At 38.8% G+C, this 27,724-nt stretch overlaps 1 protein-coding gene across 3 annotated transcripts; it reads right to left on the bottom strand.

Moving 5' to 3' along the window:
• WTAP (Wilms tumor 1 associated protein) lies at nucleotides 992–27,724 on the bottom strand. 3 transcript variants are annotated; one of them, XM_018053430.1, is made up of 8 exons: nucleotides 26,996–27,724; nucleotides 18,832–18,869; nucleotides 17,017–17,072; nucleotides 13,702–13,760; nucleotides 12,303–12,430; nucleotides 8,683–8,861; nucleotides 3,620–3,774; nucleotides 992–2,251 (listed from the first exon to the last, which is right to left on the bottom strand). In XM_018053430.1, the coding sequence occupies exons 2-8, from the start codon at nucleotides 18,859–18,861 to the stop codon at nucleotides 1,668–1,670; spliced, it is 1,191 nt and encodes a 396-aa protein (XP_017908919.1). In that variant the 5' UTR covers nucleotides 18,862–18,869; nucleotides 26,996–27,724; the 3' UTR covers nucleotides 992–1,667. The 3 variants fall into 3 exon arrangements, with proteins under 3 accessions (XP_017908919.1, XP_017908918.1, XP_017908920.1); XM_018053429.1 differs by lacking the exon at nucleotides 26,996–27,724 and adding an exon at nucleotides 26,697–26,880; XM_018053431.1 differs by lacking the exons at nucleotides 992–2,251; nucleotides 3,620–3,774; nucleotides 26,996–27,724 and adding exons at nucleotides 7,633–8,465; nucleotides 26,697–26,881.

Raw genomic sequence — 27,724 nt, 5'->3', positions numbered from 1 at the left:
GTTTAAATTCAGCAAGTTAAAAGTATATACAATTAAAGCCAAAGTCCACAGTACTTAATACACCAAGGAAATAGTTATTTCAGTACATACCAAAATGTGTATAAGCAAATTCATTTAAAATTGTGTAGGATCTTTTTCAACACTTGAAGACTGCACAAAAAGTTAATCAAAAGACAAGTTCAGTATTTTACTACACCATGAAGACCAGATGTATTTGTATGCCAGTTAAGCAAAACCAAAGGAGTGATTTTCAAGTTGTTCCTCAGTTTCAAATGCCGTTAACTCTCCGTCTGAGGTTCCCTGATTATATTACAGATAAAATATAAAACAAAATATTTAGCTTTTAGCAAAAATCATACTTCATCTTAACCACACGTATGAAAAGCTATTTTAGAGCCATTCCATTCCACAGACCTTGATACTTTAATTGGAGAATAATTGCTTTACAATTTGTATTGGTTTCTGGTGTACATGGATTAGCTATTAAGTATACATATATCCCAAGTATACATATATCCCCTCCCTCTTGAGATTACCTCCCACCCCCAAATGGACCTTGATACTTAGTGTTCAAAACGTGACAGGAAATGAAGCAAACTGTCTTACCTCTTTAAAACATTTCGCCTTCATTCTAACACTCCAGTTATTACATAATATTAGCAGATGTTATTAGTACAAATCCACATAAGTGGACAAGATTTTAAAACATCACTGACTACACGATAACTTATTACCTGATATCGTTTCACAAAGCCTACTTTTTCAATTATAACCTAACAAATATTTCCTTCTTTACACTTTTCTGAATTTTCAAATATTTTAACAATTGTTTGTATAAGGCAGGAAAAAAACAAACTGCACAATTAAATTTATGCATGGACTTAAGTTCCACCTTTGTGGTTTGTGGAAAAATGGAGCAGACAGTCAGCTATTCAATGAGAATAAATGACAAATGCTAAACACACACGCACAAACAAAAAAACAACTAACGTAAGGAGTTACAATAAAAATCTTTATTTAAGTTTGGTCAGTACAGGTAAGATATACTGGAGTCACAGAGCAATATGCATTAACAGGATACAACAATTCATAAAAACTGAGTAACTATGCACACAAATTTCTTAAACATTCAATCACCTAAAGAGAAAATGCACAGATGTATGGTGGGAAAAACTGTATCTAACACTGAAACTACTATAGGACTCCTTCAACAAGTCCAACTTTTAGTGATAAAACTACTGTACTGGGCAAACTTGGCAGTCATAAACCCACATCTACTCTGACAAGTCTGAATGGTGTATAAGCATAGTAACAGCATGAGTAAGAATGCCCTCACACAGCACAGGTTCTAGGGTAGACACAGATTCACACAGACAGCACTGTGTTATACTTTAAGGAAAGAGTTCCATTTACAACTTCACATTAACTCATATAAAAATAACCTGACCCTACACAAAATGTCCTTTTAGCAACATTCAAAGTAATTAACTGTTACAATTTCCAAAGTGGCAGAGGTATTGAAGCAAAGAAAAAAGGAAAAAGAAAAAAAAAAAAAACCACCCACAAAAAAAGGCAAATTGTGACAAAAGTATGCGTTAATTAACTGGACAGTATCCTCTTCCAAATTAAATGACACTGTATAAAAATTTGCTGGAAATTTTTTTGTTTTACAAAACGGAGCCCTGTACACTTACACTCGAGTCCAGGCCATTCTGCACGTGGCGGGAAGCCGCAGTTCGGTTGCCTTTCCCACTCACGCTTTTCTCCTCTTGCGGGTCATGACTGGAGTCTGTGTCATTTGAGTGGTGTGTGAGAGAGTTTTCACTGCCCGTGGGAGAGTCTACACTTTCATACCCCGCACTGAGTTGGTTTACGTAACTACTACCTCCTCTGCCAGTTCTCTCCTCTGAGCTGCTGGAGGCCTTATTCCCATTCCCTGGAGAAGGAGGAAAGTCATCTTCGGCTGTGTCCCCCTCCCTGTGAAATCCAGACCCAGACGTCCTCTGCCGGGAGGAACTGCCATTACTTGGTCCGTTGGCCAGACGACTGCAGTCTTTACCTGTGGCCTCTGCCTGTCCTACAGGCTCAGAAGATGTAGTCCTGCCGGTACTCGGGCCTGGGGCTTGAGACTGCTGCTGTTGGTACTGAGCCAACTGCTGGCGCGTCTCCTTCAGTTGTTGCTGAAGAACTAGTATGGTACTCTGCATACCCTCTACTTCTTCGTCAAGTTGAATGATGAAGTCATTCAGTTCTGTGCAAAGGAGAGTCAAACCTACTTTTAATATCTCTTACAATATATTTAAAAATACTTCTTAGTGCCTGCACAAAGCCAGGCAGTCAATAAATGTCTAAGTAAACAAATACAATTCTAAAATCACAAAAGACTATTTCAAAATTTTGCTTGGAATTTTAAATTAGCCATTCAACAAGTTCATCTGTGAGAGAAAGCAAAAGCCTGAATATATAAAAGCAAGCAAGTTAACAATGATCCAAGCTATCTGGCCACATAAAACTGGTTTCAGCCCACAAAATGTGTTCCATGTTTGTTTGCCTATGGGCCTACAAGCCTGGCCCCTTACTCCTCACCCTCCTAGCCAATGTTCAGCTCCACAGCAGGTGTAGTCCCTGGGGAAGCCCTTGATTCCAACACTCCAAAGAAGCCATGCTGTCAGCAAAGATTATTTCACATTCAAGAACAAAATTCAGAAAAAAATAACTCTTGAAACTGATAAAAATACAGATGTCTATGTTCTAAAAAGGTCTTGGGGTGAGGGAGTTCCTTCACTACTATACAAAAAGACTCCTATTTACTGTATTTACAAATAGTAAGAGCTAAAAACCACCACTTTGAAGAGGCAGTTTTAAAGATATTGACTACAGCGGACCTTCTTTGCAGTTAACTACAAAGTTGCAATTAATTTAATCTTTAGAGAGATTGGGTGTTTTTCTTACTAATTTTCTTCACAAAGGAGAAAGAGCATGTGTGCAGCTATACTAGACCAGCATGGTGGCTGATAAGTTCCATTTCTTTGGGCAAATAATTATTACATCTTATTCACTAAACAGAAACTCTGTAGTTATTTCTTATTTTTGGCCATGCCTCGCAGCTTGCAGGAATTTGAGTTACTTGACCAGGGATGGAACCTGGCCCAGGAGCTGAAAGCACTGACTCCACACCACTGGACCACTAGGGAATTCTTCCATAATCAATTATATATTTTTAAATCCTGGACATGGCCAAATATTTCCAAGATCTACACTTAGAGAAATCAGTTAAGTGAAGATATTAAGCACTGAATATATCCTTTTAAGCACCGAATATGAATTTATATAGCTACGTAATGCCTTATTAATACAAAAGCCCTCCTGTCTTTCCAAACCCCACCCCTAAAAAATAAAAAACTTATAAAATTTGCACAACAAACAACTGGGGGGGAGGGGGGAACCACCACTAAATAAATTGGCTTCGTTTGTTGACTCAACTGGAAATATTTCACTTATAATTTCATAGAACCATTGGTAGAGACTAGCACATACAGACTCTAATCTATAATACTCATGCCTGGCAGTATTTTAAAGCCAGGGCAAAGTTAACCAAACTTTTCAAAAAACCCCTTACCATCCTGACTGCTTTTAAGCTCCTCACTATATTTCTTCTGTAAAGCCAACTCTGCTTCAAGTTGCGCAATACGTCCCTGGGACAGCTGCCTTCCAAGCTCTTGATTCTCCTGGATAAGCATTCGACACTTCGCCATTAACTTTTTGCCTGTTTGGCTGCAAGGGAAAGAGCCATTCATCACAAAATGAAGACAAATTCTTGACAACCTTCTTTGTTTGAAATTATCACAGCAACAGATATAACACATACAGAATATAACTCTATGTCACAGCAGACGCCTGCCTACAGCTACCATCTTCTTTTCCGGACACATCCATCTTGTACATTTCAGTATTTTGCCAATACAGCGGCAAAGATAAAACCTGAAGAAAAAGTATCTAAGTGACTACTTTCTGTTTCTATTACATTATAATTGATTCTGAAATCTACTTTTATCCCAAATTATAATTTGAAATAGAAACAGGCCAGTTATTTGACACACATTTCAAATATATCAATATTAATACAACTCTAAGGTACTTAGTTTTATGAAACAGAAAAGTTCTTGAAAGGGTAAATGCAACATCAACCCCAAATGTAAACTTCTACCTAATATATAAAATCAGTACCTATAAATACACAGATGAGAGTAAATTCTTGCTAGACCAGTGTTTGTAAGGATACCTGTTAATAGGCAGTTCCCACAAGAACGTTTATTGCATTAAAGGAGGCCTGTTCAGTAATTGTTTTTAAAAAGACTCAAGACTATTTCTATTTATCAATCTCTCAATTAACTTTATATGATATATATGTATATATATATTTGAGCTGTCTTAAACTGGGATATGTTTTTGAAATTTTAATGCTGATATACGGTGAAGATTTTATTCATGTTGAAAAGATTATCCTTAATTAGGACACAAAAATAAGATTGGGGTTACTTAGCATAAATAATGCAAATATGTGAATATCTGCCAAATTAGGACTGCCATACTTTCTACATACATATATACAGCAATTGCAAAAATCAATCAAGGTTCATCCTCTATATATTACTAATAAGGAGACGATGTATTGTGAAGTAATGTTATCGGGCAAATCAAAGCCCATTAAAAGAACAGTGTCAGCAAAAAAAATTTTAATCAGTAAGATCATTCTCAACTTTATGGTAAGAATATCAAACTGTCCCTTTCCAAGTCTCTAAGGTAACATCACAATTGTATGTTTAAATCAGAACTCTTTAAAAAAGTGATCATTTCTATTGTTAATGCTGACACTAAACAAAAGCAATCAAGTTTTACTGAGACACTGTTATTGGGGTTTGTGATGGAAGGTTCTTTTATCAATAGCACGTTTTAACCCAATGTGATTCAAGTGAACGTTTGTGATATATTTTCCTTACACAAATCTGAAGTAAAACCTGGTGGTGGTTGTTGGTGGTGTTTAGTCACTAAGCCGTATCTGACTCTTTTGTGACCCCATGGACTGTAGCCCACGAGGCTCCCCTGTCCATGGGGTTTTCCAGGCGAGAAAGCTGGAGTGGGTTGCCATTTCCTTCTTCAGGGGATCTTCCCCACCCAGGGATCGAATCCGCATCTCTTGCATTGGCAGGGGATTCTTTACCATTGAGCCACCAGGGAAGCCCAAAACCTGGCTTACTATTGCACAAACAAGCCTCATATGAAAACGAGTTAGCATGTGGGAAGGGTTCTCTCTCGACATGGCAACTTTATCAGCTGGTATCTGTTTGTTGTCATTACAGCTCCAGATTTCCTGTATTTCCTATTAGCATCCTCAGACTTTAGCCTCTACTGAATAAGAGTGTAGAAACCAAATGAGGAATTAAGAAACAGGCACTATCATCACAGACAGTGGCCTTCCTTCCACTTCACTGCCTATGCTTCCCCCAACTCTGCTTTCTTGTGAAAACGTCAGTTTACCAACTAACCTGAGAAATCTTTTATATCAATTTTTTAAACACAAACAATTGTAAAATCAATAGAGCAATTTGTGACCTGACTTAACCTCATAGAAAGTACCAAATTCTAATGAAAAAATATTTCATTTATGAAGTCACGCCTTTTAATAAATGTTCTAAAATAATCCTATCACTTCTAAAATAATTAAAACAAATCTTCACTGAATCTTTTCTTTAAACATTCTTTAATTTTATGCCACTTTACTGTTGTATAAAATTTGTGTTGTGTTGATTGTATCACAAAAAATGGTAAGAATCCAATTTCAAGGAACTTGGCTCTGGAGTAATTTTTTAATTAAAAAATATTCTAACCTATTGCTAAAAATCAAATAACTCACAAAGAAAAAAGTAGCAAGTAATTTAAGAGAAGGAACAGATACTGTACACTGCTTTGTTATCAAGGGGAAGGGATGAGGGTATTCTGAAAGTATACACACACAACTGTTTATAAATGCAAGCTGAAAACTGTCAAAATTCTGCAACATCTCCCTGTAACTATTCTAAAATATACACACTATCAGGGTATGAAATATTTTAACTAAAGTGGACAACATAATTCAGGGGATCATTCTCTCTCAAAATTTAAACAATGAAAAAGTGAAAAACAAAACCCACACAACCCATTCTATTTGAATTATTGCAGACAGAGTATTGACGGAGCACTGTTTGTTTCAAATTAATGATGCAGTTGTACCACCCAATGAACTCTAGCTTATAATTCACTTTTTACAAAATTCCATTTATAGGTGGTTAAAATAATACAATGAAAATATTATACAACCATTAAAAATGGTAAGTAACCTAAATATACTAAGAAATGGAGAAAAAGTCCAAGGATAAAGGGGGCCTGGGGAAAGTCATGCTACAAATCATCTATATATACATATGCATGTCCGTATTTGTTTAAAACCAATACACATATAATTACTGTATATGCATACAAATTATCGTGATACCCAAGAAATTTAAAAATGGTCACTATTCCTGGGGAACAGAAAGGGGAAGGGGAAGGTCACCCAGGAGTAAAACTTATTTTACACCTCGACTTTTCGCTGTTTCAATCTTATACATGAGCATGTGTTATCTTATCAATTAAACGTTTTTTAACAATAAGAAGAAAAAAACCCACCTCAATGTGACTGTTACTTAAGTGGCAAAAGAAAAATGCTTGGCTAAATCTGAGTACATAATACCTTTTATGAGTTATCTCGACCTACTGAAAATATGTAGCCCATTTCTACTGTGATCTTTAATGGCATAAAATATATACAAAAGCCTTAATTCGGGTACAATAAGCTAATTTCAAACAGATGTGGTTACTTACCCTCCAACCCCCACAGTGAGACTCTTAGAAGCGGATTTCTTGCTGTGAAGTCACACAAACCACTTCTTCAACCCGCCCTCTGCCCCACAATCAGTTCCCTCAAGTACAGACATACGAGATACTTACAATTGATTGGAATGATTAAGAGAGAACTTAAGTCACCCTTGTTAAAACTGCACTTAAACGTTGGGAAAATCTGGAACATTTTATCTTCACTCATCTTAGACTCCATTATCACCAAGTGAAAATTCGAATTGGTGACTTATAGAATGATCTGACGAAAAAATTCACCTCCAGGATTGGATGGAAGCATGAAGAAAATAATGCCTCATTTATCTAAATGAGCAAATGAATTTGCTAGAAATGATCACTATACTTTTTTTTTCAATTCATAAAATGTCTCACTTAGGCCAGCCCACAGTTCCAATATATTCTGTCCCCAATCTTCTGGCAGGCACCCTGTAAAGCTGTCCCACATTAATTTCTACTGCAATATCCTGGGACAAGGTGTCAAAAAGCAACAAGTGTCAAGTCTCTTTGTTTTTTTATGATACCAGCTGGAAAAAAGTAGGTCTTTAAAAAATGAGACACAGAGCCTTCTCCTTCACTTTGAAGAGCACACCAACAATTTTTTCGAATCAATCTGCTCTCCACAGCGCCCCCCAATCAAAATGTTAAAAGTACAACAAAATCATCATAGTAATCCTTGAACTTAAAAAAAAAAAAAACAACTATTTCAAGGCACATTTAATTTAATATCAAAAGTGCAATACAAAAGGCCCAAATACAATGAAGGAACACATTCCCCCATTAACACCAACGACAATGCTCTTTCAACATGTGCCTGTTGAATGGAATGGGGATTTAATCAATTTCACTACTGAAAAAAAATAACGCAGTGAGTCTCATCACAGCCAATATCCTTATACAATCTAGTTGTGAAATGAATGTTTATAACGCTTCAAACAGTTTAAAACCTGAAGTTTGACACCACACCTTCATGTTTGTACAGTCCTCGGTAAGATTATCTACAGTATTAGCAACCATTCAAAGAACAAATCATTGAGTAAAACCACACTGATTTAAGGCTCAATCAAGTAATATAGAGCCCCAAACGAAATGGTTAAATAGATGAACTACTTGTACTGACATCTATTATTTGATTCACTCATGACTATTAAGTTGGTTCTTAGCAAATAAACCCTTTAAAGGCAAAATTCACCTCATTTGAGTGTGACCCAGAAGTTCAACAACAATCACGAAGTCCACGGTCTTATTGGCAAAACTGATATACAGTGTCTCTAAGTCACTATGCTCAAGGTTAAGAGCGATGCATATTCCATCTTTACATTTACTGGAATTTTACATGTTCAATTCATGGTTTTAAATCTCTAGGTTTTCATTCCTCCAAACTGTCTGAAGACACAGTGTGCCACAGACTTAAGACTTCTGTTTCTCCCTCTATTTTCTTCAAACAGAAACATTTCTCAAGTGTCTACATGTTCTAGAAGGGGAATTTTTCGGAGGTGGCCACTTCTTCGGAATAGTCCGACGCCATCAGGCCTCTGAAGCAAGGGGAAGGGGAAGAGAAAAAAGCTGAAACACAAGGTTCATCTGGTAAGTTTTACATTAACCTTTACAAGCTGGATAGTATAAGAATGTGGCTTTTTGGCTCAAAAAGTCTGAGTCTTGGTGTGGAAACGAGTACGTGGCTGTCCCACCACAGCTTTCTCGCAGTGGGACTGTCAGGGAAGTCTTGACTGGGGAGTATGATTTGTTTACCTATCAGGCGTAAACTTCCAGGCACTCAGTTCATTTTGGGCTTGTTCCAGTTTGTCTTTAGTCTGTTCCAGTTCACTTTTCATTTTTAGGAATAACAAGTTGATCGCTGGGTCCACCATTGTTGATCTCAGTTGTGCAACGCTAGGCTGCTGGACTTGCTTGAGGTACTGGATCTGAGTCTGTGCAAAGCAAAAAGACCCCATTACTACCAAATCAAAGGAAACATACCTAAGATGATGAGATAAAATCCCTTTTTCACTGGTTTACCAACTTGCTTACTAAGCCCCTCTCCCTTCTATCTTAAGATCCTCTAAAAAAAAGTACAAATTAAGAACTATTTAGGAATTCCCTGGCAATCTAGTGGTTAGGACTCAGTTGCTCTCACTGCCAGGGCTTGATTTCAATACCTGGTCAGGGAAGTAATATACCACAAGACTTGCAGCAAAAAAAAAACCCTCCCAAAACATAGCAAAAAAACCCACAAAAAAGAACACTCACAAAACTATTTAAAGTTATCCACGTAGGAAAAAAGGCCATTTGACTGCATTCCATATTTGGAAACTTTAAATATAAGGAGACTACATGTTGGCAATCAAAACAGTACAAAAAAACAAGCAAAAAAACCCTGCTGCTGTATTTATTTAAAATGCTGGTGCCCACTGGGGGAAAAAAAGGGCAAAGTTTAAAATATTAATTATTTAAGAGTATAGTGATTTACTCATACAAATCTGTGCTTTTGGGAAACTGTTCCCTAACATTATACCAAGTACAAGATTACAACTTAAAACATATTTGCATTTCTAAATTTAAAAATACATAGTACTTACATATTTACATGAGCTGGCATTACAGCTTTATAAATAGCACCTTAACCCAAAATTAAGCATATATTCACTTTTTTCCCTCCAAGCAGATTTGAATCACAGCATTGTAAAGCTGAAAGGTGACTGACCTGGTCCAAACTGCTTAGTTTTGAGAGATTAAAGAAGCCAATTGTTCAAGGACACGGTTAGTTCAATGCCAGTACTGGAACTAGAATTCTTATTCTCAAGCTTCCTGACTCCCAGTCTAAGGCTTTTCCCACCACACCAAATCCCTCTACTTATATATGAAACCTTCAATTTCAACTCTGGTTGTACTGTCAGCACAGTTTTAAAATAGGAAATACAGTTTATTAGCATTAAATGCATCACTTTCTTTGCACCCAAAGTAGATCAGGTTCAAGATCCTACTCCATTCTAAACCTTAAATAGGATTAAAAATAACATTTCCAAAACAGCTATTAATGTCTAATATGAATTTAGTAAAAGATACAAACATACTAAGAGGATTAGGCTATACTTAATTACTACTTCATCAAGCAAACAGAACTAATTTTCTTTCTTTTAGCTTAAGGAATTTTAAAAGTTTACAAAATGAAATGCCCTCATCTGCTACTATAAGCTTGCCATTTCCTTGTGATTTTTGCTCCTGCTGCCCTTTCTGCAAAACCTGTGTTCTAACTGAAAGATCAGTAAGTGCTTCGGCTGAGATGTGCAGGGAAGAGCTATTAAAAAAAAATGTGGCTGGTAAGTTAGGTTCTACTTGGAAAAAAAATCTTAAATCTCGGTTGAGATGACAGAAGGGTGAAGAGGCAGCACCAAAGGCTTAGATTAGGAATAAAATGATCAAAACTGCCAGTGTATGTGGGATGGCTGTAGAATCGCTGAGGTGAATCAACAGCACATACTGTCCAGGTTAAGTGGTTTAGAAGTGCCTGGACTAGGATGTCAAGAGTAGGGAGGACTCAAGAGGCAGAAATCAAGACACACTGGTTTTGTGAGACACTATCATTGGCACCACCCACTCACATTACCTACCAGGTGCCTGCATCTGGAAGTTAAGATCCATCCTTTGCATGTGTTAGCATCTAGCACAGTGCCGTGTCAACAGGGAAACCTAAAACTAATAGTGAGTGAAGGGTTGAACCTAGAATCCTAAATATCATGAAAAGAAAGAATTAACTGGTTTTGGGACTCAGCACTTGAGCAGTACTACTCATACCACTAGATATGAAAATCCCAAGAGGAAAAAAATTGGAGGGGTGTTACAGAAAACAAAACAAAACCCCTTATACAAGAATGTTGTTAAGACTTCTTTGAACCAAGTACCCAAGTTAAAAAAAAAAATCAAAAGAAGGAACGCCAAAAGCCAAAGTTGGGGAAAGTGAAGACATAAAAGTGATGAGAAAGAGAATTTTCTTAACACAATGACCTTACAGAAAAAATGTAGTGGCAGTGAAGGTGGAAAGTAACTGGTAGAAACAACAGCAGCACTAAGATACAGACAATGAGAGAGGCTACTCTTTTCTTTAGCAAAGTAACAGGTAAAGAAGTCATTTTGAAAAAGTGAAGAAAGGACTGAAGACTTGTGCAAATGTGGACACAGGAAGAATAAAGACTGTGACTGTGCCCCATAGATTATTAACCTCCAATGACCAGAATACTGCCTTATGCACTATATTTTAATAACTATCTATCAAATGGAGATTACACGAAATTATTCAAGAAAACTACAGCTTTTAAGATTAGAAACAACAGAATTCCTTTGTGGCACAGAGGTTAAGACTCAACGTTTTCACTGCAGAGGCCTGGGTTCAGTTCCTGGTTTAAAGTGAAAGTTGCTCAGTTGTGTCCGACTCTTTGTGACCCCATGGACTATATAGCCCATGGACTTCTTCAGGCCAGAATATTGGAGTGGGTAGCCTTTCCCTTCTCCAGGGGATCTTCCAAACCCAGGGATTGAACCCAGGTCTCCCACATTGCAGGCGGATTCTTTACCAGCTGAGCCACCAGGGAAGCCCAAGAATACTCGAGGGGGTAGCCCATCCCTTCTCTAGGGGATCTTCCCAACCCAGGAATCAAACTGGGGACTCCTGCACTGCAGGCAGATTCTCTAGCAACTGAGCTATCAGGGAAGTCTGATTCCACAAGCTGCGTGGCATGGCCCGAAAATGGGGGGAAAAAAAAAGTAATAAAAAACAACAGGGATAGAGCTGCCTCTATCTTATGTAACTTACACATACAAACACTAAAACAAGGGCTAAGGCTATTGAAGACAAAACTGAGTCTAAATTCAACCACGGTTGAAGGATCAAATATGTCACTAGGTTTCAGATATATGTAGACATGGCAAACAGTACAAATGAAAGGTGTTAACAATTAAAAGAAGACACAGTAGAAGTTGATACTTAGTTTTCTGTAGAAAGAGGTAAAGACAGCAAAGGACAAATTAACAAGAAAGCTTGCCAAGTAAAATGAGTAAATGGTGCTTATACCCTCAGGTATTATGTTACTTCAAGATATATGAACCAATATACTAATTCTCATAAATTATAGAGATTTCAGAGAATAACTTAAACTTCTGACTTCTTGGCCACAAAAACTACTTTAAATCCAATGATGAGAAGTTATCTATCAGAATTTTACATTTAGCACATTGAAGCTCAAAACATATCTACCTTAACAAAATGTGCATGTATAATTAGTATTAATTATTAAAATTAATGTGAGTTAACACATAAAATAATGTGAACCAAAACCCAAACCCTGATAAAGGCTTGAAACATCTGAAACACTTACAGTACACTCTTGCATTTCTTGCTCCTTGGTTGCTAGTCGCATTACAAGAATGTTTTCCCTGCGTGCAGATTCTTGCTGCTGCTGCTTTAGTTTTTCTTCAGACTCCCTTAAGCCAGTTACATCATTAGCTGATGATTAAAAGGAAAAAAAAATCCCAAAACATCATGAAACATAATCTAAAGATCAAACAATTAACCAAATTAAAGTTCTGACTCCCTTTGTCAAGGAAAATAAGGTTAAAAAACTGTCAAGGCAAAGTTGTTCAAGTCTTTAGTTTCTATCCTAAACTTTTATGACAACAAACTTCATTCTTGATCATGAGTGTTTTTTCAAGAGTTAGTGGTGTTAAACTGGTCCACAACCACTTAACGCTAGATGGAACTATGCTGTTATAGTCTAATCTGTTCCCAAAAAAGACAGGAAATTCCATTATTTGCATTTGTTTACACTACCAAGTATTCACAAAGTCCTGATTAGTATTGTTTAACCTAATCAATATAAACATTCCCATAATTGCACAGCTAATTATTAATTTTAAGCTTTCACAGGGGTTTCCCTGGTTGGCTCACTGGTAAAGAATCCACCTGCCAATGCAGGCGATGCGGGTTCAATCCCTGGGTTGGGAAGATTTCCTGGAGTAGGAAATGGCAACCCACTCCAGTATTCTTGCCTGGGAAATCTCACTGACAGAAAGCGCCTGGAGGGCTACAGTCCATGGAGTCACAAACGAATCAGACATGACTCAGCCATTAAACAACACTATTCACAACTTCTATGGATTATACTGTAATTATACAATAATTGAGATCTTAAAATATTAATCTTTCTGAACTTGGAAAACTGTACTGGTTTTTACAATCGCAAATATGTTACTCTAAAACTCAGTGAAAAGTCACAAAGACTAAAATGGTCTAAAATTATAAACTTTATTATTTTCAGTAGATTTTTGAAAAATCCATAAATACACAGCTATATCCTACTGTTACAATTTAAGCTATCATAAATGTAATACCGGTTGCTTCTACATTCCCCCCTGCTAGAGTAATAACTCATGCTTCACTTCAAATTTTTCTGTGGAAGGGCTACATTAAGCAAAGTGTCAAGTAGTTGTGAATTTCCCTATCTGTACACTCTCAGAACCTTGTCATTCAGTTTGAAGTCATGCCACTGTTAAGTGATGTTACTATATGTCAGTCTTCTCCAATGACTGTTAACTAAAAGAGAGATCACGTCTCCTTCATCATTCTACTTCCTAGCACCAAACACAGTGCCTGGACATAGGTCCTTAATAAAATCCTCGAATAAAAATTACTTAGCAAAACCAACTATCCTGTGCTTATAACAACAATCTAAAAGGGAATATTCACATAGTCCTTAGGAAGCTGAAGCTCTAACTTACAGTTGAGATCTGTGTACTTGCCCTCCAAAGCTTGCACATATGCTTCATACTGTTTCCACCTAATGAAAATAAAGCCACATTAGTTACGTTTAAACTGCTTTTACTAAATATACTAGAAAATCACATCCATTAACTTTATATTTTACGAAGAACTCCACTGTGTGGATTTTAATGTCTCTCTCATTTTAACAGGGGCTTCCCAGGTGGCACTAGTGTAAAGAATCCGCCTGTCTATGTAGGAGACACAAGAGACTCCAGTTCAATCCCTCGGTCAGGAAGATCCCTTGCCGTGGGAAATGGCAACCCATTTCAGTATTTTTGCCTGGAAAATCTCATGGACAGAGAAGCCTGGCAGACTTACAGTCCATGGGGCTGCAAAGAATCAGACATGAATGAGTGTACATGCACACACTCCTATATTTTAAGATAATTATAAATCTAGTTTAACCCATAATAAACCATAATAAATTAGTCACTTTAAAATTATTCCTTCCTGACCTTATAGGCGTTAGATAAATGGAAATATAGAGAAAAGTGTTCTCTGCTGAGTATATAACAAGAGGTGTTCCCATGAGTCAGATCACACACCATACAGGACAGTGTATCACTGATGTTCAGCATGATGCCTGGATGATAAAAGGTAAACGAAAAACTTACCACCACTTTTCAGATATGCTGTCCACCTCAAACAAAAGGCATTTTAAAAATGTGCCTAATTCTAAGGGACTGAAGGTGATCTCAGCTCTTACATGAAAGTAGTATGTGATTTCTCTCAAAGTAATAAAAAAGGGGGTCTGTCCTTTTTGTACATTATAAAAAACAGAACATACTGTTTTTCAAAAGCATATCTAACTGGCAGAAACAACTTGCATTAAGTGCCATACGCTATCTGGATCTTTCTTCATTACATTCCTCTACCTTCAATATATAGGCTTTAGGACTTCCTTGGTGGCGCAGTGGGTAAGAATCTGCCTACCAATGCAGGGGACACGAGTTTGATCCCTGATCCATGGAGATCCCACCACCTCAGAGCAACTAAGCCCATGGGCCGCAACTACTGAGCTCACGCTCTAGAACCCGCGTGCTGCACTCGCCTAGAGCCCGTGCTCTACATGACACAAGACACTGCAATGAGAAGCCTGTGTACCAAAACAGAGAGTAGCCCCCGCTCTCCTCAACTAGAGAAAGCCTGCATGAAGCAACGAAGACCCAGTGTAGCCATTAAAAAAAAAACAAACAACCTCTCAGGGCTTCCCAGGTAGCTCAGTGGTGAAGAATCCGCCTGCAAATGCAGGAGTTTCAAGTTCCATCCCTGGGTCAGGAAGATCTGAAGATCTTCTGGCGAAGGAAATGGCAACCCATCCAGTATTCTTGCCGGGATAATCCCATGGACAGAGGAGCCTGGCGGACTACAATCTATGGGGTCGGATACGACTGAGCGCACACACACACACACACGTACACACACGTACACACGTTGATCTAGGCAACTACTGCAGATAACAAACCTTCCCTAGTCTTATGTTTAAGCAACTGCTCCAGACAGTAAGCTGTCTGCTACCTTGCTTGCCGAAGAAATATGTTTTCAAGCCGCTCTTCAGTTACACCTAATCAAAATTTAGATTTTAGAAAATATTTTTATAATTTTTAAAACCTTTGATGAGTTACGAGATTCATAAACATTATAACATAATGAACAAAAACATTCCATAATATCAAACTAATCCATTCTATATAAAGACAAAGCCAAGGGCATGCTTATTTTTATGGCATCTACGACAAAGGTCACAAACAGGAGTTCATTCAACGTTTCGGGATGAAAAAAGATGTTTTATGGAGGTTAAAGATTTTAGAAGAAAAGACAAATACAAAAGCTCAACCGCAAACATCCTTATCGAGAAGATAGGAAAAAAACTACTTAAAAGTCATAACCATACCAGAGACAGAAAGAGAACACCAACACACGAGCAGTGTGTCACGAGCATCTACATCAGCAAAAATGGCGAGAGTGATTTAAAATGCTAAGTATTTAAATTTTATGTGCAGGAATATAAAGGTATGCAATAGGAAAACTATCCTATGCATGAGACGATGGCAAAGAAAGAGAAAGAGCACGTCCACAATAGAGGCGCTAAGCAGAACTAGCTACCAGACTCTTAAACAATGGAGCACGCCATCTGTGTCTCCCTGTTGTGTATGCGTGTGTGCTAGGTCACTAAGTTGCGTCTGACTCTTTGCAACCTCATCGACTGTAGGCTGCCAGACTCCTCTGTCCATGGGATTTCCCAGGAAAAAGTACTACAGTAGGCTGCCATTTCCTCCTCTGCAGATGCTCCCGACCTGGGGATCGACCCCACACCTCCTGCCCTGGCAGGCAGATTTTCTACCACTGAGCCCAAACCACCTTTACTCTCCCCCCACTTCCAACCCGTTACATTTACTCAGTTCAGCAAGTAAACATTCCCTGAAATTTCTAGAGGAAAAAGCTCAATAAACTTGCAGCCTGCCCTGAAAAGCATTAATTTGCATCTAAAAGTTATTTCATAAAAAACTTATGACTGATAAAATGCAGAAAAAATACATTTAAGTTGTAAAACACAAATGTGTGATCCCATTTTCTGATTTCTTACATTTAAAAAATGAGTAATATAATGCTGTACCTGACTGTCTGCTTTAGTAAGACATTTTTAAGACAACCATAAAAATTCGGAGCTGGATGTCGTCTTTAAAAGTAATTAAATCCAACTCTTTAAACTTGCAGGTAAGAAAATGAAGGATATAATGGTGACTACAGTCACAGTCACAAGACAGAGTAACTTCGCTTCATCAGTAAATAATGTATTTTTTTTTTTAATAATGTATTTCTTTCATGAGAAAAATATCCTTGAAGGCTACAACTTTTCCACGTTACATGGAAAAGGGGGAAAAAAAAAACAGAAACATCAAAACAAGTCTATTCATTTGTTAAACTGAAAGCTTTCTGAGAGCAGTGTCTTTCCCCATACCAAGTTATATACATGAAGTACAAATGCTTCTCTAGTTAGAGTTCTGAATATGTGCCCTCTACAAGAAAAAAATTCAGGTTACTTGTCAGTCTACAAGTTACCCAAGCTAGTGCTTTAGTTCTTTCAAGTGTTATGCTTTCCCCAATGTTTACACAACGAAGAAACAGGCCACAGAAAAAAGTATATTAAATGATTTGAAGATGTGTTAACATTAAAAACGCAACAGTATCTGATATAAACACTATAGTATAAAATCACAACATAATGCTCTATAGGAAGATTTTATATTTTTGATAAAAGAATATTTTACCTTAGAATTAATTCATCTCGTGCCATAACTTTGAAGTCTGTTTCACTCAGTCGAACCTACGAAGAGAATTAAGATATAAACTAAGTGCTCTTTCTAAAAGTTTTAAAATAAGTAAATAAAAAAATAGTGGCAATACCAAATACGGAGTGAAGATGCAGAGAAACAGTGTTCATATGTTGCTGCTGAGAATGTAAAATGATACAGCTGCTCTGGAGGTAATTTGGTGGTTTCTTTTAAAACCAAAAATGGATGTTCCACACTACCCAACATTTGTACTCTTAAGCACATATTCCAAAGAAATGGAAATTTATTTTCACACAGAAAGTTGTATAAAAATGTTAACAGCAGCTTTACTTGTAATAGCCAGAAACTGGAAACCACCCAAATGTCCTTCAACAGGTGAATGGTAGACTATGATACCATGAAGTATGATTCAGCAATAAAAAGAAACAGAGCGCCAGCAAATACAGCTTGGAGAAAGCGCAAGGAAATGATGCTGAGAGAAAACGGAAAGGACACTTAATACAGCATAATTGGATGTATACAACATCTGTGAAGTAGCATAATTACGTAAATGAAGAAATGATTAGTGGTTGCCAGGAGTTGAGGATAGAGTGGGAGAGGATGGATGTGGCTATAAAGAAAGGAGTGGCATAGAGAGGCTTGTGGTGATGGTTTCAGGTAACTGTTTTGGTTGTGCTGGTATTTACAGTAAGTTACAAATGATAAACTTGCACAGAACTATACACACACAGAATGTACAGGTAACTGATGAAATGTGAGCATGGGGACTGTGCCTGCTGGTTTTGACAATGTTACACAGGATGTTAACGTCAAAGGAGGCTGGGTGAAGAGTACACGAGACCTCCCTGTGCCTGTCTTTGCCGCTTACTATGAATTAACATTCATTTCAAAGTGAAGTTTTTAAAGATGAGGATATTCTAATAAGATGAAACTGCTTTGTAAATTGAGAAATATTGTTTTCTGTAAGTAAAGAAGACTATAAAACTGAAGAACCAACCCTAATATAAAATTCTTATTAATTTTCCTTATTAAAACATTTTTCTTGATAAAAACGGTTCAAATAGTAGCATTTGCCACAATGTAAGTGTTACTATCAGAAACAAAAGAGGGAAAAACACTGTAGCAGCAGAATATAAGCCTAACTGAAAGCACCCAGTAACTCTCATTATTAAAGCACTTGACTTTTTAGGATAAAAATTCCCATAACGTTTACTATCCAATAAATAGTTCACTTAAATACTCACTGGTTAGAAAGCACATATTCCTGTTTTCCCAAATGCATTATAAATTCCTCTGAGAAAATGTTATTCCTTTTGTAACCCCTTTTGTGTGTGTCACAGTGCCTAAACTGAATTAACATAGGAAAACAAAACAAGGAAAGTGATACTAGAAAATAAAACTTCACCAGAAAAGGTAGAATTTAGCTCTATTTTTTTTTAATATAAAGGTGGTTCTGCATTAAAACCAAAGGGATTTAAGTTAGGAAGAAAAAGAAAATAAGTAACTTAGAGGACCTTATAAAATACTTTCCTATTTTGACATTATTTGTAGCTACGTAGCTGGAGACAGTCATATGATAAAGATTACAAGTAGATCATGGGGATACTACAAGTTTTCCAAAGGCTGAAAATGTTCTTAATCTACATTACATAATAGATATGATGTCTCACACATTATATACCCACAATGCTATGTAACTGATAGCAAGCGGGAAAACAAGCAAACAATATGGACAGTCCCTTCAACTCTATTATTCAAATAAAGTGCTTAAAAAGTGCTGAGAAAGCAAACCTTTTTGGGAAGAGGTTCTTCGTTGGTCATCTTGAATCCTAGAAAAGGAATAAAGAGAAGAACGTCAACTGATTTTCCTCCAGTTAAGGTAGAACAAAATATACTGGCTTTTACAAAAGAATTTATTACTGAACTCAGTTATGACCAATTCATTAGGTTATTCTAATTAAAACAAACCTTTCGGACTAGTTTTAGATTTACAGAAAAGTTACAAAGGTATCACAGGGTTCCAGTATACTGTGCACCCAGGTTCTCCTTTGTGAACATCTTACATTATTATTGTCATTAGGTTTTTTAAGAATTCTCTCATAAAAAAGTTGATCATTCTTTGTAATACTCCCACAAAGGATTGAAAGAAATACAATTTTTCAATGCATTCTTACAACTGTTCTGTGAAAGACATTATCTCGCAGCAGAAAGGACAGATCTGTGCTGAAGTCAGATACTGGCCTCAGGTAGTAACACCAGTTGCTAAGCCTTGCCTTTTACAGAATTAATATTGTTACAGTAAGGTCAAGTTTATCACTGTCATGATTCACCACTATACAATGCAGGAATGAAAGTATTTACACCTTAATAAAATATTCCTACATTACAGACATTATTTAACTTTATGTCACAGAATAATCTGTATCTCAAAATTAGCTTCTTTGTTATTCCTAGATATCCCTTCTAGTAGCAAAGTCATATATGTCTCCTTACATCTTAAACTTTCTTTTTAGTTTATTTTACTTACCCACACTTCTTACAAACTCTGTAACTATTAAAAAGTTAACCAAAGAGAAATAAGCAAGTTACAGCGATGTGATGTACAGCACAGGGACTATAGTCAGTAACATCTTATGTATTTGAAAGCTGCTAAGAGTCAACTTGAAAGGCTTCATCACAAGAAAAAAATTTTGTAACTATGCGTGGTGACGGATGGTATCTAGATTTATGAGTGCTTCTCTTGCAATGTATATAAATATCAAATCATTATGTTGTACACCTGAAAATAATGTACGTCAACAATACGTCACGTGTCAGTACCTGAATAAAAAATAACCGAAGAATCTAGAGTATAAAACTGAGTTTTAAAAGCTACTTGACTTTTAGTGAATATCTGAGATTCCTCAAAAGGAGATGATCTTTAATACCATTTTTTATATTACATACAATCCCAGCTCAAACATCAAATATTTTAATCATACTGTCATTAAACCCTGATTTTCAGAACCCTGATCTTCAACTCAGTACACTGAGTTGAAGAAATCAGTACATTTTAGAGGAAAATAAAAAACAACTATATATTGATTATGCCTTCAATTAACTGGTTTAATTCTTCCCTCTTTGATGATCTTGTCATTGGATGTAATGAACAAAAACCTGAGTATGTATCATTTGCTTCTGAACTGATGTAGCTGATCAGGTCTCTCTGACCAACTAATACCTACTGAAGACATGGCTGTATTTCTACTTTTTAAAAATCAGTACTTTTTCCTCTTTAAACTGGCCTCTGCCTACTTTAGGCCCCTTAGCACCCAGTTTATAGTCTCTGCTGCAAGTTATAGATAGCTGCTTAGTGACTATCCTAACATGATTCTAATAAATCCAATCATCTGAGAAATAAACCCTCACTGTGTTTAACTCCAGAGGCCTGACTTTAATGTGCATTTACTAGACTCCCCTGGTGGCTCAGACAGTAAAGTGTCTGTCTACAATGCGGGAGACCTGGGTTCAATCCCTAGGTCAGGAAGATTCCCTGGAGAAGGAAATGGCAATCCACTCCAGTACTCTTGCCTGGAAAATCCCATGGACGGAGGAGCTTGGTGCAGGCCACTGCCCATGGGGTCGCAAAGAGTCGGGCACGACTGAGCAACTTCACTTCACTCACTAGACTGCAATCTCTTGGAATCCACATGTCAAGTTGAACATTTCCTTGGAACTCCCCATTCGTCCAGAGCTAAACAGTAGGTAAATATCAACACATTTAATTTAAAAATTCAAGAAAAATTGTGCCATTTGAACTTCACTAGTATATAGTCAAAGCTATGGTTTTTCCAGTAGTCATGTACAGATCTGAGAGTTGGACCATAAAGAAAGCTGAGCACCAAAGAATTGATGCTTTTGAACTGTGGTATTGGAGAATACTCTTGAGAGTCCCTTGGGCTGCAAAGAGATAAACCCAGTCCATCATAAAGGATATCAGTCCTGAATATTCATTGGAAGGACTGATGCTGAAGCTGAAACTCCAATACTTTGGCCACCTGATGCGAAGAACTGACTCACTGGAAAAGACCCTGATGCTGGGAAAGACTGAAGGCAGGAGGAGAATGAGATGACAGAGGATGAGATGATTGGATGGCATCACCAACTCAATGGGCATGAGTTTGAGTAACCTCCAGGAGTTGGTGATAGACAGGAAAGCCTGGCGTACTGCAGTCCATCGGGTCGCAAAGAGTCAGACACGACTGAATGACTGGACTGAACTTAAGGTTGAGCACCGATGAATTGATGCTTTCGAACTGTGGCACTGGAGAAGACTCTTGAGAGTCCCTTGGACAACAAGGAGATCAAACCAATCAATCCTAAAAGAAATTAACTGAATATTCATAGGAAGGACTGATACTGAAGCTCCGATACTTTGGCCACCTGATACAAAAAGCTGCCTCACTGGAAATGACCCTGATGCTGGGAAAGATTGAGGGCAAGAGAAGAAGGGAGGGAAAGAGGATGAAATGATTGGATGGCATCACAGACTCAATGGACATGAGTTTGAACAAACTCAGGGAAATAGTGAAGGACAGGGAAGCCTGGCATGCTGCAGTTCATGGAGTCACAAAGAGCTGCACATGACTTAGGGACTGAACAACAGTATATAAATGTGTACTTATTTATATGTCCCTATTCTGTATATATAGTAATATACACAGTACTATATATAAAACAGGTGTAAGAAACTACCATATAAGACAGGGAACTCAACTCAATACTCTGTAATAACCTACATGGGAAAAGCACTTTTAAAAAGTGGTAAATGTGTAACTGATCCTTTTTACTGTACAGCAGAAACACAGCATTGTAAATTAATTATACTCCAATAAAAGACAAAAACCAAAAATTGTGCATACCAATCCCTTGCTATCTCCTCATATCAGGCTTCATTTTTTTTCTCAACTCTTATCACAAGCTGACATTTTATATACTTATCTGTCTACCCCAGGAATAGAATAAGTTCCATGAAAGAACTGTTTCATTCACTGCTGATGTCTCAATACATAGTATGCACTCAAATATATGGTAAATGTAAATATGAACAAATGAATCAGCTTCATTTACTATTTAAATGGTAAGAGTGAACTAAATAAGACAACCTAATTTCCCCCCCAAATTACCCAAGATGACCATACTGTAAAATTTTGAGAATAAACTCAATATAACACGTACTGTGAGTTCTATGACTGACAGCTTGAAAACAGCTTTATTTACCACTATGGACAGGTAGTTTACCTATCTGGTTACTAGGCACCCTAGTTACTCAGAATTTTGGTTATAAAACAAAGTTTCATGGATGATATTCAATATAAATTACAGTTTAATAAACTAGTATATGCTTGTACAATCTGACACTTCCCCCAGGTTTATTTGTTCATTCTTTTCTTAAAACCATGAGCTTAATTAGCAACAAATAAGCTAATCTGTTTTTTAAAGGATATTTAAAGGGCTGGTAAACACATCAAGAAAGTTCTAGTAACTCCACTTTTTTGAAGAGGGTGCAAACTTTGAAAACAAAAAACAGCAGAACCTCTGAGCCTCACTTTCCCCATCTCAAAAAGGATTACCACTGCCAAAGCTCAGAATTACTGTGCTATTTTTGAAGACATACATTAGTCTTTAGTATAGTAACACACACAAAGTAAGCATTTTGTTAGTTTCCTTCTTCCCACTGGAGAGAGAAAAGTCACCACAAAAAAGACTCAACTCTTTCTTAAAGATTCTGAGGAGAAAATCGACAAGGATCACACTCCTGTTTCTAAGCCCCACTGCAGCCCCTACTTGGTGACCTCCGATTTTTAGAATTCTAAATAGTAATTTACACTTCTAACACTAGCTTATGTTCTTTTTTAAAAAGTTTGACACTCGGTAGAATTTAATTACACATTGTTTAAGGGATATCTAGATTTTCTTTATAAAAATAAATATCTAAATTTGTAATATAAGTCAGGGATAAATAAAAGTTCGTACGTATGTTTGTGTTTTGTATGTTGACCCTCAATCACCTATCATTTCACATGTTATGGAATAAATGACTTGGGAAATCAAAGCATTAGCATTTAGTAAGAAATTGCTTCCTTATCTTTAGCTGATGAAAAGTTAGTCTTGGCTTGAGATTCCATGATATACCACAATAGTTAAATGGACAGTGTGACAAAAGGCAAATTAGAAACAGGCTTAAAATTTAAAAGAATCAACATTCAACTATTTAATCAAAACAGACCATGATTCTCAATTACAACTTTTCACATTACATGCACTATAAAACTTATTACTCCCCAAGGCACTTTTTTTTAGCACAAGTGACAGGCACAATAACCACCTAAATTAACCTAAAGTTAATTCTAGATTCATAAAGACAATGGATATACCAGGTTCTCAGAACAATCTATCAGAAAAACAGAATGACTGGAAATATTATTTGGGGTTGAATCTTGAAGGGGGAAAAAAAAAAGAATATATACCTAAAGCTATGAATCACTAGGTAATCAGCTCAGATTATAACAGCTATTAATTTAAAAACTAGGGGGGTCAGGATCCCAAATTTAGTGCTTCTTAAAAGTTGGTACCAATGAGGACAGGTAATTCTTCCATTCCTCCATCCTTAATAATGATCAAGCTTTGCAAACTGGAGAATGCAGAAAAGCAAAACAGAAAAAACCAATTTAGCTGCCCTTAGCAAGTTGAAAAAGACTGGCTAAAACATGGTTTTAAGTTTTATGTAAAGGTTTGTTATCCATGTGGATAACACAGATAATACAGTTCAAGTTTAGAATGTCAAAAGTACCTTCTACTCTTGATGCCTTTACACTGAGAAATGACATTATGATGTTAAGTTCAGTTCTGGTTGGTTAGGTGCCTAGCATCCCATATCCCAGGGCTTCCCAGGCTTTTAGCATTATGATCCTAAGTCATGAAATCCTGTATCAGGAAGATCCACTGGAGAAGAGAGGGGCTACCCACTCCAGTATTCTCGGGCTTCCCTTGTAGCTCAGCTGGTAAAGAATCTGCCTGCAATGTGGGATACCTGACTTCAATCTGCAGGCTGGGAAGATCCCCTGGAGAAGGGAAAGGCTACCCACTCCAGTATTCTGGCCTGGAGAATTCCATGGACTGTATAGTCCATGCGGCTGCAAAGAGTCGGACAGGACTAAGCGACTTTCACTAGATGGTGTGGGCTTCCAAGGTGGCGATAGTGGTAAAGAACCCGCCTGCCAATGCAGGTAGACAGAAGAGACACAGGTTCCATCCCTGGGTGGGGAAGATCCCCTGGAGGAGGGCATGGCAACCCACTCCAGTATTCTTGCCTGGAGAATCCCATGGACAGAGGAGCCTGGTAGGCTGCAGTTCATAGGGTCACAAGAAGTCAGACAAGACTGAAGCGACTTAGCACGTACCAGATGACACAACTTCAGTAACAAACCAGTACCTTGCTGAAACTAATCGTAACTAAATGCAAGAAACTAATAATCTGACACTGTACTAATCAAGGCACAACAGCAGAAAGGGTACTAGCTAGGAATTGGAAGACCAGCTTTTCTTAACTTCGTAATAATCAGTCATGTGATATTGAGCAAGTCATTTTCTTTAGATTGCAGCCTCTAAATCAGCAAAGAGGATGCCAATTTTGCCTGCCTCACAAAATGCTACAAATCTCAGTGCTTTAAGTACCATAAAGATGCTTTACAAATATATTTCAAATAAAATACTAATATTAGCATAAGAGCACTTAGAAAAAATTAAATTCCACCAACTACATTTTCAAGACTTAAGACCGTTTCTTTATAGCACGGAGTTCTAGCCTGATGCACCACCTTTATATCTAATGGGATATAGTGTTAGAGAAATATTGAGAAGTTTTGTTCTAGTAAGCTTAGTACTAGAATATATTTAAGCCCCAGGTGGCTCATCTACCTGCAAAGCTGGAGACACGGGTTCAACCCCTGGGTCAGGAAGATCCCCTGGAGAAGGAAATGGCAAGCCACTCCAGTATTCTTGCTTGGGAAACTCCATGGACAGAGAAGCCTGGTGGGTTACAGCCCACCAGGTAGCAGAAGAGTCAGACAGGACTTTTAGAGGCAGAATAATGGGAGATAATTAATAAAAACAAAAATAAAACCAAATACTGTTTAGGTCTTGTTTTGCTAAAGGATCCCACAGAAAATTTTTAAGAAAAATCTTTTTCAAGAGCAAGATAATGTTCTATTGTATGAAAATGATCAAGACTCTAAAATAAACAATATTTCCAGGGGAACTGTGTATTACATATATACATACTTAGATGAACGTAAGGGACTCTGAGTGCTCTAACGGACTGGACAAATATAATTATTACAACTCTCCTCTCCATGCCACAAGGCTATGAATTTTCTGTATACCAACTCATTTCTGACAAATACTCAAAATTCAAACAGGTGAAGTTCTATAAGTTAGATGAGTTAAGAAAAAAAATAGCTGTGCCTGGGATACACTTGATCATCATTACTTCTGTCGGTTGGGACTTAGAAATTTAGGTAGTTTGCCTAAGTTCTGCTACTGGGAAGTGAAAATACTGATCACTTAGCCATAGCTAACTACTGAAGATAATGTAAGATATGAAAGAACTGTAGGAATACAGCGAAACAAATCATTGAAATTTAACCTCATCTTTATCACACGCCGCATTTTCTTTCCCCAACTTGCCTAATCAGATGATACTAAACGACATATATAAAAAATAAATAAATGACATATGTAAATGTGTAACACTTAGGCATCGAGGAAAGATTTTCACAATAGTTTTCTTTTTGAAGAAATTTGTGGTGACAGACCTGTGACTTCCACTTATCCTCCTTAGTGATGGAACCAAATTCTTAAGTAGAAAACTATATGAACTCAGGACCATAACATGCTTGTGGAAATATTTTTCTACCTTTCTCTAATCTCGGCAAAAGAATCATTGCTTCCCTTATGAACATGGTTATTACGGATTTTAACCTAGTCCTTTGGGATCAAATATCCAACCTGACTTCATCAAAACAAACGTGGACATTTTTCCACTACGTGTTCCCCACTGACTAGAAAAATGCGGTTTAGAGAGATCCAAGGCGAGATTTTAAAATTTCACGAAAACCTTGAATTCAGTCAGTATTTATTTTAGTTAGAAGGCATGCACTCATTTAAAAATGGAAGTCTACAAGACAACGCAGCTGCAGTAGGAAGCTACTGCGCGACGTGAAATGTGCTCCACGGACGCGGCTTTCCTCCCCTCGGCTCGTCGGTGCCGCCGGTCCTCACGATCCTGCCGAGGGAGGTGGGGGAGCCCGCGACGCCGAGGGGGTGACGGGACGCGCGCTCCGAGGGGACGGCCTCCCGGCGTTGCCGGCCCCGCGGGAGCGCCCACCTCGCCCCCGGCTCCCTGAGAACCGAGGTAAAATGGCCTCGAGACGGCGGAAGTGTCGTCCCTGCCAGCGGGCAGACGGCGGGGCTAACGGGAGGCCGGGGGGCCCGGGAACCCCGAGTCCGCCTCCTGCGCTCAGTTGGCCCCTTCCGGGGCCGGGCGGCCGCACCTCAGCCGCCTGGGGACTCGGAGGTCCTCGCCTCCGCTGCAGCCGGCGGCGGCCCGCACCTACCTCTCCAAACGGAGGCCGCGCCGGCGCCCGCCCAGTCACATAGGCCGACCCCGCGCTGTCCTCTCGCCGCCCAGGCCGCCCGACCGCGCCGCCGCCGCCGGCCCCCGCGCTCCTCCTCCGCGCCGCAACCCCGGCGCTCCCCTTTATTTGCGGGTCTCGCTGCCACAAAATGGCGCTGAGGGAGGAAGCGAGGCCCCGACGCCCCACCCCCTTCCCGCTCCTCCCGCCGCCCCGCCCCGCGCCGCCGCTGGCGCCCGCCCGCTTCTCCGCCCCGCGGAGTTCGCGCCCGGCCCACTCACCGACGGGTAGTGCCTCCCGGACGCAGTCGCGGCTACCCGCCCGCTGGGCCCCGCCGCGAGGAGGAGAGGCTAAGGGAAGGCGCCTGCCGGGAGGCCTGCAGTCGCTCAGGGAGGAGCTGCGCCCGGCGGCACGCCCCGCGGCCGCTAGAGCCCTTGCAAGCTCGCCGGAGGGGAGGGGAGGGGGGCGGGGAGAAAAACCGGCCTCAGGGAAAGGCGAGCCGCGAGGTCGCAGGTCAGCCGCGGGGCATCACGGGAAGGGCGGCGGGGGTCGCGATTGGCGGCGCTGGGTGGATGCGCTCGCCGGGCCACCTGCGGCTGCGGCGCGGCCTCCGGCGGAGGAATCTGGACGAAGGCAGTGCGTGATTGGCTGCCCTGTGGTGCAGCGCCCAGCGATGATGCTTCCGCGTACTGGCGGGCCAGGTGCAAGTCTCTTGAGGACTGCTTTAGGCAGCGAATGCGGTCAGTCTAGATGTCGCGAACCGTCGCTGCTCTAGGTTTTGATAATTTAGAAACCGATGCCCTCTCTTCATTCTGGAAGTGGACGCTTGGTTCGACTGCTCCTTGAAATCTCGAGGCGAAACCTGGGAGCTATTGTCTGGGAGGTGGAGATTGTACCTCTGTCTGCTGCTCTGGGGGCACCTTGCTAACTCAACCTCCTGAGTTCTTTTTGTCTTGTTTCGTTTGTTTCAGAAAGTATCTTGCCATGAGTGGCGAGCAATAATAAACAAT

Source organism: Capra hircus, chromosome 9 (genome assembly GCF_001704415.2).
Source record: "Capra hircus breed San Clemente chromosome 9, ASM170441v1, whole genome shotgun sequence".
Classification (NCBI taxonomy): Eukaryota; Metazoa; Chordata; class Mammalia; order Artiodactyla; family Bovidae; genus Capra; species Capra hircus.
Note: the sequence above shows the minus strand (reverse complement) of the source record. Positions and strands in the feature narration are given on the sequence as shown.